The sequence below is a fragment of the Protopterus annectens genome, chromosome 1.part0 (assembly GCF_019279795.1).
Source record: "Protopterus annectens isolate FY-2018-M chromosome 1.part0, PAN1.0, whole genome shotgun sequence".
Lineage (NCBI taxonomy): Eukaryota > Metazoa > Chordata > Ceratodontiformes > Protopteridae > Protopterus > Protopterus annectens.
In genome coordinates, this window is record NC_056725.1 from 190,974,651 (window position 1) to 190,987,400 (window position 12,750).

General features: G+C 38.4%; 1 protein-coding gene across 1 annotated transcript in view; it reads left to right on the plus strand.

Moving 5' to 3' along the window:
* The window catches only part of LOC122796818 (galectin-6-like), a 332,787-nt gene extending 325,004 nt beyond the window's left edge, over positions 1-7,783 (plus strand). The window contains exon 15 of the mRNA XM_044065917.1: positions 7,378-7,783. Within this exon, the coding sequence (XP_043921852.1) occupies positions 7,378-7,524 (147 nt within the window). The 3' untranslated portion in view covers positions 7,525-7,783. The remainder of the gene's footprint in view (positions 1-7,377) is intronic.
* The last annotated feature ends 4,967 nt before the right edge of the window (positions 7,784-12,750 follow it).

The following is a 12,750-nucleotide window of genomic DNA, read 5'->3' on the forward strand; positions in this document are numbered from 1 at the left end:
AAGTATGGTTCCGGAGCCTAGATACATTTGGGGAGCTCTGCAGTACAATCTACAGACATGTACAGAAATCTTCACAGTATTTGCCATGCTATACAACATAATCCTGAGGGAACAGCTGTAGCAGGTTCAACAAGGGGAAGGGGCACACATCCTACCACCAATGCCAAGGTCACCACAGCCATAGGCAGATGAGGAGTCAGAGAGGGAACCCCAGCTACTGTGGGTGTAGGGAGACATAGGCGCACTCAGTATGCTCTTGCATTGGCTGAGACAATGGATAGCACACTTACTCACCACCTAGAGGCAATAAACCTTCCTCCTACTCACATACACAGAGTAACATTGATGCCAGTCAACTCACACAACCTTTACCTCCCCATGTATTGTCTGTGTACTGCTTGCATCAGACAGAGTCAGCCCTGGACTAACACTGTGGCAACTGCTGCATTTACAAGGTAAGTTCTCAACCTGGAGTGTATTGTTTAATAATATTATGGCATATCCTTGGATTTCATCAGCTAGTGGGAGATTTGTACAAACATTACCGTAACTTGTGACAGCAAAGACTTATTTGACTTAAATGTGTCCATTAGTAAGTAGTAGGCCTCAGTCATCAAAGATTCATGCAGTCATACCTCTCAAAGGTACTGATGATCACTTCATGCCCTCAGTTTAGCACCATACATTTGTACTAGAAAATCATTAAAGAGAGAAGTTAGAAAGTAATGACACACAATGCAGTTTCTGACTTCACAACCCTCACATGATCAAACAAACAGGATGCAGACCAAGAAGAGTAACAGGAGCAGAATATCCTTGTCTGTGCCATAACAGCGAATCCCCTTTGCTTGCAGCAAAACAATGGTCTATGCTTGTATGTGCCATAACAGTAACTCAAATTTGTCCCCCTCAACAGAACAGTTATACCCTTGTATGTTGTGTAAGAGTAACTTACCTTTGTACCCTCCCCAAAAGAACAGTCTATACTTGTTTGTACCATCCAATCTGGCCTTCAGTTGTTGGCAAATGCATATCATATTATTGCCAGTTAATATCCTCACACATTTTAAGGTCAATGATATAGCATGGCTTACAGACTCCATGTCTCAGAGTACTGGGCAGATAAATGATGAATGACCAGAAAGAAAAGACAGGTAAGACGGAGCTGTAAATATGTCAGCACTAATCATAACAGGGTGTGTACTCACTAAGTGCACTTAAGTCAAAATAGAATCACATGTGTGAAAATAAAAGTTCTATGGTTTGATATCAGTGTACATTCTGTTGTAGCTGATTGTGTGAAGAATGATGGCAGTTCTTTGTTGCAAAGATGTTTGTGTGGCAAAGAAGATAAGGCACCCATCCTATTTTCTGAAGGTGCATTGGAGTGAGAGTTGAAATGCAGACTTATGTAGACATTTCTCATGTGTACTAACATTTTCTGCTGTGTATATATCATAGATTGCTTTTCTTCATTTCAAATATTTCTCCTTGTTTTTTTTCCCTTTTCTTTTATAATAAATAATACTACAAACCTGTCAGAGAAATCACAATTTGCAACAAATGAAGATGAGATTGGATGTTAAAGAAACAGAAGCCTATTGTGCATTGCTTCTTTGTATTTCAAAACCTGACAGACTTAAATGTAACAATTTGTAAGTCTAACCTGACACACCCACCTGATGTAGGCAATCACGTTTGCCATCCCTCTAACCTGACACACCCATATGATGTAAGCAATCACAGTTGCTATCCCTACAACACAAACACAGAGGGAGTGCTTACACAATGTGAACATCCCTACAGGGAGCCAAATTTTTGAGATTCAGCAATTCCTATGAGTTCAGACCTCATTTGCATATTCATTGTGTTGAAAGCCTGGAAACTACACAAACTTCTACAAGAAAAGCAACCGTGTAGTTATGGAAAATGAAGGGGAGCTGAATGTTGAACACAGAATGGATATTATTTTACTGCAAGGCTCTGGTTCTATCAATTTTCTAAATTTGGCAGAGGAAAGATTTCAACAGTTACACTAATTATGGGCCCTTTCCCCCTATTTGTCCAAATGTCTTGCCCTAAGAGATTGAGAGGTTTACTAGACCTACAATGTGTACTGTTCCTTGGGGGTGTGGCAGCTAAGCTGCTTTCTACAAAGCCGGTGTCCTCTCAATTTTCTAAGTTTGTTGGTGCAATATTTAAAAAGTGTCCCTAGTTCTGACCCCTTTTCCCACCCCATTATTGATGGTTTTGTCCAGATTTACTGCCCTAAGAGAGGATGAGAGGTCTGCTAGACTTACAATGAGTACCGTTCCTTGGGGGTGGCAGCAAAGCTGCTTTCTGCAAAAGCAGCGTCCTCCAAATTTTGTAAGTTTGTAAAAGCAATATTTATAAAATGTCCCTAGTTCTGGTCCCTTTCCCCTCCCCATTATTGATGGCATTGTTCAGATTTCTTGCTCTAAGGTTGAGAGATCTGCTAGACTGATGATGTGTTCTGTGCCTTGGGGGCAAGGCAGCTAAGCTGCTTTATGCAAAGTCTGTGTCATCTCAATTTTCTAAGTTTGTAGGTGCAATATTTAAAAAGTATCCCTAGTTCTGGCCCCTTTTTCCCACCCCATTACTGATGATTTTGTTCCAGATTTCTTGGTCTAAGAGGTTGAGAGGTATGCCCTGTTGTGCAGTACCATGCATACCTCTCAACTGTCCAGATAGATTTTTGCCTAATATTTTTGGTGTGTTCCTCATAAAATTTGTGATTTTCTTGAAAATCACTGGGATGATATGAGGATCAAAGTCACTAAATAATGACATACATTTGAGTTTCAGACTTCAAATCCTTCGGAAACTGCATGCTAACAAAAACCCTGTTCTAGCAGATTTTTAAGTTTATATGAGCAATATTTAAAATTTGTCCGTATTTTTGTGCCTTTTGCCTCCCATTTTGTCAGGCAGTGTCCAGGAATATCAGCTGTAACAGGGTTGAGAGGCATGGTTCCATGGCTATATATGAAAAGTTTTTGAATACAACTGGAACAGCAGCATGGAGCCTACATGGTTGGTTCCTACAGTGTTGAATTGCTCCAGCCTCTTTACCTGCTTATGCAGCCAATTAGCATGCCACAATGTGTACATGGTGTCCAAAGGGTCACCATGGTTTCCCCAGGGTTGTGTATCTCAACATGGCACTTACTGAATTTAAAATCTCCAGCTACAATGCAGACATGGGTAAAAAGACTGTGAAAGCTTTACTGAATTATCCCCACAGAGAAAAACTTGAGGTCTTGAGACAATGGGCTCCTTACTGGTATACATACTACAGGGATGAGACGCTTAAGCCCATGGAAAGACTAAGCAGCTAAAACACCTTAGAAACGGGCCATCGATGGCTTCTACAACCAACCTTGTGGTCTGCTTTGCACTACAGCTGATTGTGCATGAAGGCATAGCTAAACATTTTAATTTTCTTATAGTTAATCTAGCAAGCCTGCCATAACTGTGGTGGTCTCAGACCATAGAATGTATTTGTCATGAATACAAGACAGAAAAAGGGCACCTAGAAATTATTAGCAAGAAACAACAAAAAGCTCAACCTGTCTTTTAACTGAAACCACATTGAGTACTTTGACTGATATTTATTTCTATTCTGTTTTTATTTGTTGTTGCACCCCTCCCTACAACTGTATATATAGTGCAAGAATTATTTTCTTCAGACTTGCTCCCATTATGGACTCCATGCTTCTAGGTCTGCGCAAATACTGTGCTGTTAGAAATATTTGTGTGTGTGTGTGTGTGTGTGTGTGTGCATAGATATATATATATATATATATATATATATATATATATATATATATATATATATATATATATATATATATATATATATATATATATATATATATATATATATATATATATATATATATATATATATATATATATGCGTGTGTGTGTGTGTGTGTGTGTGTGTGTGTGTGTGTATGTATGTATATGTACCTCATACAAGGTATGCACCCCCCCCCCCCACACACACACACACATTATATCCATCTGGATTAATATTTTACTCAAACTTCCTAGTCTTAGATCCAGAGTGATTATTTCTTGCCAGTGAGCCTAAGACTCCTTTCTGTCACCTTACTACCATTTCCTAGGGATGACCCAGTTGACCAATAAGTATGCTGATGTCATCTTTTACAATAATAATTATCCTCTTGGCCCATTGTGCCCATCTCACTGCTTGTAGATTGTTGAATCTTTCACTTTTCCCTGGGATGAAGGTATACTTCACTGAACCATCAAGCATTCCTATCATTCCAGTTCAACTTTCCTATCAAAATCATTTATCTTTTTGAATCTCTCATGCTCAGCTTTCTCATATCCTTCAAACAGCCACTTATGAGGTCTGTCATATATGGGACCCTCTTTCTAAGCTACATTCCCTCCCACAGATCTTGTATCCCAGTACCTTTGTGTCCCAGTCCCTAGTACCTGTACAAGATCTCAGTGGTCCTGCCATATCCACCCTAGAAGCAATGCTACTAGTAGGAACAGGTTCCTAGACACCTTTTATTGGTCAGAAACACTACAAATCTGTTCTCCAGTGCCACTAAACTATTCTCAGCTTAACTCACTTGGAATTTCATATGCCCCCTTAACCACACTGTCTCATTCTTTTTGCTTTATTTCTAATCAACATGTTTTGACTGTGTTTGGAGGAGGATAGCCATAAGGCATGGGTCCATCTCTTAGCTTATTCACTCTTTTAGAGCTGGTTACTGCCTTGATTAAGGCACAGTCCTGCAATTTAACTTTTAAAGATCACTTTTTATATATCCCTAAATGGAAGCCCTGTTTTGCATCCTGTGGTTTCTTCCCCCAGTTCTCTTTTAGTTCCTGTCACTCCAAACCCCATGTCTCTTTATGTAATTGATACATTCTGGACTCTTGTTTTTCTAGACTTAAATTACATTACATCTCATCTTCCTAGCATAAATCTTCCTTTTTCATTCTTACAGCTTTAGGCTTTTATACCATCTCCTTTCTAAATGGCTATATAGATTGTAATATGAGGTCTCTTTCTTACTCCCTTTTAACAATTGCAACAAACAGGCTTTATTCCCTCCAGGTATTATTTTAATATAATTTTTACAAGGATTCCGCCTATTTCCAGCTGATTCCCCAGTACTAAACACGCACGGTCAGCATTTCCTACCTGTGTCTTGAGAATCTCACCCTTACTTTGCACTGGTGTTCCATCATAGCTACCTGGCCCTGTATCCTGCTTTCTCCTTGGCTTCACTTTATTCTGACTTCACATTTCTCCTTATCTTTCACTACCCTAACTGCACTGTCCTATTCCCATCCACTAGCTTGGTCACAGCCTTCCTTCATCATCTTCTACAATAGTTTTTCACTGTTTTTTGAAGGCAGTCTCTTACCCTCATTGCTGTCCACCACCTTCCAAAAAACTCATTTCCAGATACACCAAGTACCCCCACCACCTCTTTCCATGGCCTTCTTTATGCCACTGTGTTTTGATTCCCTCCACCCCAGCCCCTCTCCCTACAGGGGTGGATTTAATTCTATGTGTCAGTGTTTCTTTTTCTCTGACTAGCATTTACCTACCCAGCACACACTGTTTATCTCAGACCTCTTTGTCAGTAGACCACCCAGACCACCCAAAACTATAATTTAACTCCATCTGGAAACAACATTATTCTTTGGTCTCCTCCACTAACATGCACAATGCACATCCATGTGCCAGCTACTATCCTGCCTAACCCTTCCTATCCTTGGTAGCATCTTCTGTTTTTCATCAGTTTCGAAGCCCCCCCCTCAACATTTCTAACCCCAGCATGGTTTGGGGTCCTAATCCACTTTAGTCTGGCACATGGTCTGCAACCCATCACCACAGATTATAAACAAATCCATACCCTTTTTTTTTACATGTATGCCACTATCAGACATACTTTTCCACTCTCTGCCTTGTCAGCTTTCTCCATCCTATTCTCTTCCCTCTGAAGTGATCACAGTGAAAGTCCATTTTAAAAACAGTTTTATTACAGAGAAAAATAAGAAAACATTGCAGCTACCAGTCAGAGTGCCAGTCATGAGAAGCCCTCATAATCCATAGTTGTAAAGACGTGGCATTTTTATTTTGCACAAATACATGTCATTATGTATTCGTTAACATAACCTTCACAGTTATGCTTCGGTCTGGATGTTATATGTGTTACGTAGTAACAAAGAATGTATGAAAAACCTCACTCTATGAACCACCCGGTGTATTATTCTATGTAAGAGAATGAATCCGTTCAGAATCTATAACAGTAGATAGCGGTATACATACAAAAAGGATACAAAGACTGATACAGTGAACCAAGACTCCAGCTCTGATGAGACTGGTGTAGTTTTCAGGAATTTTCTTTTACCATTGTTTCTGCTGGAGATTACTGGGTGGGAGGAATGGCCCTCATAAGTTTTTATTCATTAACTGAATCCTGAAGATTCCAGTAAATATAACATAAAACAATTTATTTTGTCTCCCCAGTGACTTCAGACACTTTAAAATGAGATGTAAGATATGTTCTTTCCTCGTGTTTTTTTCAGGTTCAGTTCTTCTCATGTGGTGTTTGTAGGATCTAATATATGTTATTTGCACTGTATTTGCAAGTTTTGTTTTGATGTGGTGTCTTTGCAAGAGAATGAAAAGCAATCCTTGTGGAGAAGAATATTTCATAAAAGTCACATTAGATGCACATCTTGCCCCTCCTGTGTATATAAAACACTCCATATAATCAAGAGTTCATAATAGCAAACATTTTTATAACTGGCAGAAGTGATTGAAATTCATTTGATCGCATCTGCCAGCATTTGTTTGTAGGAGGTTAAATAACTGTAGGGAGAGGGAATTTGTCTTTTAACTGCTGTTGTCCAGTCTAGTAGTTGGTATTTTAATTATCAGGAGGTCAGTAGGGCTTGATCCCCTGCAAAAAATATGATTGTTTTCTTCTTATGATTTTTAATCCTTTTGGATTGTTTTGCCATTTGATATATTTGTACCTTGATATTTTGAAGTACGTGTTTGTGTGTGTGTGTGTGTGTGTGTGTGTGTGTGTGTGTGTGTGCATGTATATATATATATATATATATATATATATATATATATATATATATATATGTAAATAGATATGTGTGTGTGAGTGTGTGTGTGTGTGTGTGTGTGTGTGTGTGTGTGTGTGTGTGTGTGTGTGTGTGTGTGTGTGTGTGTCTGTGTGTGTGTATCATACCTGCAGTTTTCACTGTTGCCCCCTGTATATTCATGTTGACGACTACATGCATCAGAATATAAAATAATTTTTCTTCTCTTTTGTCTAGTTATTGATTTGCTCTGATAATGATCGTTTCAAGGTGTTTGTGAATGGACAACATGCATTTGACTATGCCCATCGTCTGCCTACCTTACAGCAGATTGACTTAATGGAAATTCATGGTGATGTGTCCATTTCCTATGTACAGGTCTGAAAAACATATGTGAAATATAGCAGCTGGTTCCAAATTGGACAGTGTATCAAAACAAGTTCAGTTCTTAAGATAATAATATAGTCATCGTATAGGTATTAACTTCCCATCTGAAGATTTGCTTTTTGAATTGTGCTTTTGTTTATCTGTAAATGACCAGTCTCTGCTAAACTTTGTTGATGCAGCACTGAAAGACTTCAGTAATGTAAAAAGTTACTAATGTGAAACTTGTTCCTGTCAATAAAAGAATACATCTGCTATACACCAAAGTTGCCATTGTAATCTGTAACACAACTGTTGTCACCGTTGTTGTAACAAGCAATTAAAGAGAGCAGTACACTTACATGGGGAAAAGAAAAGCACTTAAAAGACAGCTCCACCTGGAAACTAAGAAACAAACATACATATTTTATTATATATTGTTATTTTTTTGCAGTAGAAACTTCACTGCATCATTTCAGGTGGCTTGAATTATATCCTTAATTTGCTTAATGTGGCTACCATTCTGATGTAATTTTGTTTTTCAATTTCTCTTTATTCTGTCAAAATATACATTATTTCCCCATGAGACCGCACATCAACACTATAATTTCATATGTTATGTCTATGCATTTACATACATTAGCACTGCTGTGAATCACTACCTAATTATATGACAGTGTCAGTGTTTCTATTTTTCTGACTAGCATCTAGCACAGGAGATTAAGGCTACAAGCTGTCAGCAGACATCTGTCTGTAGTCTAAGGTTTGATTCTGTCAGCTTCCATTTGCCTCCTTTGTATCTCTGAACAAGTCAATTACTCAGACAATGTACTGGGGCAATTGAGAAAATTTGCTTGTGCATCTTAGTGGTTTCTTCCACTGTTTTCTTGAGCTACCTGGGATCTACTGCACCTTTTATTAACTCTGAGTTGCTCAGATGCCTGTTGTGGTACATGTAATCCTTTCTTCCAGATGAGGTAGGTAAATTGCTATTTTTTTCTAAAACTCCTCAGTTGCAATTTGTAATAGCATGTGGTACCATCGTGCTAAGGTACAATTGTTTCATTCCAATGGCCGTTCTGATCAGTTCTGAGCAGCAAGTAATTCTTGTTTTGTATACTATTTGCAACAGGTGTCCATCAACTTCACAGTATCTGTTCTTGACTACCGACCTACTTTTATCATGCAGATTAAGACAAGTCCTTCATAAAATGATGTGAGATTTCATTTTCAAAAAAATGACAGGTTTTTGGCTGCCTATTCTTCCATATGATAGCAAGCAGATAATTTAAGAAGCACTAGTGTTTATCAACGTAAACTGTTATTCAAAGGAGGGAAAACTATCGGATCAGTTAAATGGCACAGGAGGATGAAGACATCGTTTAAAAGACACTTTGATCTGAATAATTACTAGGTCAAAGCATATCTGTGTTTTAAATATATCTTTATTTTTCATCCCAGAACAGCTAGCTTTAGGCGCCTATATGCTTAGGTTTGTGCGAGTGCACTTTCCATGCCTTGGCATGCTCTCTGGTTTGACTTGCACCAAGAGGGTCTCCCTACCTCAGGAGACCCTGGATGTGGAGTCCACGATTATGTGACAAATTTGCTTGGGGCTGTACCTGCCACACTGCAGAAAGGGACAGGACAAATAGAACAGCCACCTCCCATGCTGACACACAACACCACAAGTGAGGTATAGAGTGAGGGCATGACTGCTTGGTACAGCAGCCATACCTCCTCAGTTTTTTCCACCCATTCAAATCTCAAGGGACCTCAACATCCATCAAGGCTCTGTGAGTGGCTCCGCCCAGCATGCTGCTTCTCAGGATGACCACGTCCATCCTATCCTGTCATATCAAGTTTCCCAAGCTGCTAATCAAACTCAGGTCCCCTGAGCCATAGTCAAGGTTTTTTCCCATTAGGCCACTAGCATGGCTGTATCTTAAATATAAAGGCAAATTTATATGAAACTAGCATGAATATAAATCAGAGTCTGAGACAGCAGTGCCCACATTATAAGACTGCAGCTGTATGAACTGTTAAACTGTTAATTTAAGAAATTTGGTTCTAGTACCAGTTAAAAAAAAACATGAATAATGAGCAAACCACAGTCATTTTCTTCCAGTTAATACCTGCAATTATATCTATTTTGTTTACATACATCTCAGATGTCCAATTTGTAAAAATAAATGACTAAAATAAAATAAGGACCTAGCAGTAATATATTCACAGTAGCTCTCAAGACTTAGTACATGAATCAGGGACAAAGCTAAAAATAATGTAGAGGGCAACGGTTGAAATCAGGGACATACTTTACACGTTGTGCTTATACTTAAAAAAACAGAACTAATTTTATGTTGTAAAAAAGGGTAAAGACACTTGTTTCCTAAACACTTTTGTATCTTTCATCAGTTCTAGAAAAATACATTAATAAATACATCAATGGTTTCAGTATGCAGACACAGAAGCTACACATAATTCCAGATCCACCAAATCTTTCTAGGAAATACTGTCAGAAAAAAAGACCCGTCAAACTGAATATATGATTATATTATGGTTAATGAACACAGTTATAACCCTCATGTAATGACCAAATATCATGGAAATTATTTATAGCTCTTATGAATTTAAGAGAGGATTGAAACAGCTTTTGCAAATTTCTTATTGCTCCCTGAAGAAAAGCAATTAAAAATGAATAGTTTTCTGAAGACTATGCCACCTACTGAAAAGATCTATATATTTTGGGGGTGCTTTTGAAAGCTGATGCATAGATTTTCTTAGGTGTAAGAAACATGCTAGTAAAGTATTAGTTTGTTTTCCTTTGCATGAAACACTTCTAACAGTGTTATTGTGCACATATAGATCAGTGAATCTCATGCCTGGGTTGCAAATCACTCTCCAGACATTATTGCCCTCACAGAAACTTGGCTAAAGCCGCATATCCCAGACAGGGCTATTCTCCCCCCTGGATATAATATACTACAGCTTGACTGCCAAAGGAAAAAAGGTGGAGGACTGGCTATTATCTACTCCAATCACCTTACTCTCACTCCTTTAGATAAACTAAACCTATCCTTTTTGCCCAGCAGAAATATTGACTGCCAGCCTCATACTTAGCAGCCATATTACAATCACCATAGAAGCAATCTATATTCCCCCAACAAACAACATTCCCTTACTGGAAAATATTCTAGTTTACCTATCACAGCACATACATAATAAAATCATCATCCTTACTGATTTAAATATAAATTGGTTATCCTTTAGCTTACCAAACTCTAGTTTATCTATCAGCTTACATGACTTTACACAACTTATCACTACACCCACATGTACAAATAAACCTCCCAACTCTAACTTTCTCATTGACTGGATATTAGTCTCTAACCCACTTAAATACCACAACCCTTCAACCCTACCTGACACTCATAGTGATCGCTCTCCAATAAAAGTCATCAGATTCAGTTCACATTCCCCTATTACATGTCGTAGATTATCAAACTTCAACTCTGAAATTTTTAACTCCCTCCTCTCAGAAATGAGCTGGTCCTTTCTGAGCCAAATCCCACTAGATAAGGCAGTACACTCATTTAATTAAAATTCCTAAGTATTCTTAACTCACTGTTACCTATCCATACAGTGCGAATAAAATCCAATATATCCCCTTGGTTAACAAACACTACCCGAAACTTGAAATCTAGGGACAAGATGTGGAAGACATGGGTAGAAACCAAGCTACCCATCCACCTGCAGAAATACAAGGAACTTAGAAATTAGACAAAAAAAAAAAACAAAACAAATAAAGACAAAAAATAATTCTATAATAATCCACCAACTGCATAAAAATCAAATCCTTCTAAATTTTGGCAAGCAAGTAACCAGATTCTCCATCCTGGAAATTCCTCACCTCCAAACCCTTGCCCAGCTAATACTCCACAAGAAACTGCAGACATTTTCAATTCCCATTTCAGTGAATCCATTAAAAAGATACTACCCTTTATCCCTTCAACTACCAGCACTATTATCTCTCACAACCCTTCTCCTACTCTAAATATTAGTACTAATTTTTCCCTAAAATCTGTACCCACCAACTACATTAAATCCCTACTCAACAAATTGAAGCCCTGCTCTACCTCCACTGACAATATCCCTCCCTACTACCTTCAAGTTGCAGCAAACACCCTGGCTATTCCTGTATCTATCGTAATAAATCATTCTATCTCTGAGTCTAAAGTTCCCACCATCTGGAAAGAATTCTACACTCTACCTATACATAAAGGAGGTAACTCCACTGAAATCTCTAATTTCAGACCTATCGCTATCCTCTCACCCCTCTCAAAAATTTTAGAACAATGTATACACATGCAAGTCATGAAATAGCTGCTGCAAGGAAATCTACTCACCCCAACCCAACATGGCTTTTGCCCCAACCACAGTACTACTACTGCCCTTCTATCTTTCATCAGCACAATTTCTACTGCCAGGGGTAACAACAAACTTATCTCCTACTTATTCCTTGATCTCTCTAAGGCTTTTGATACAGTCTCCCAGTCTCTCCAACTGAACAAATTAACTAACCTTAATTTCTCTACCTCTGCTGTTGCCTGGTTTTCTAGCTATCTGTCTCACCACAAACAATCAGTAAAGTGTCTCTCTGCTCTCTCCCCTCCACTATCGGTTAATATTGGAGTACCCCAAGGTTCTATTCTTGGCCCACTACTCTTCAATATTTTCACTAACCTACTTTACACTTCTTGCCCCCAGTCATCACTGGTCCAGTATGTTGATGACTCTACACTTATCTCTGTTGCAGACACTCCCACAGAACTCTTGTCTCTCACTCAGTCTTCCTTAAACTCTGTTGAAACCTGGCTGTCCAATCACCAGCTTATACTAAATCCTAAAAAAAAAAACTATTACTTTTTCTTCCCCAAAACTCAAACAACCTTAAATCCACTTTCTTCCTACTTTCTTTAGACAGCTCTCCGATCACAGTCGAACCATCCACTAAACTTTTAGGTGTCATAATTGATGACCAGCTAAAATCCGATGTACATGTAAATACTTGCATTAGGAAAACTCACCAAAAACTTCGCCTTCTATACAGAAACAAAATGTTTCTCACCAACAAAGCAAAAATATCCCTTCCCCATGCATATCTATTGCCAAGCCTATTATACAGTTCCCAAATCCTAACAAACCTTAACTCATCTCTCGTAACTAAATTAGAATCTACCTACAACA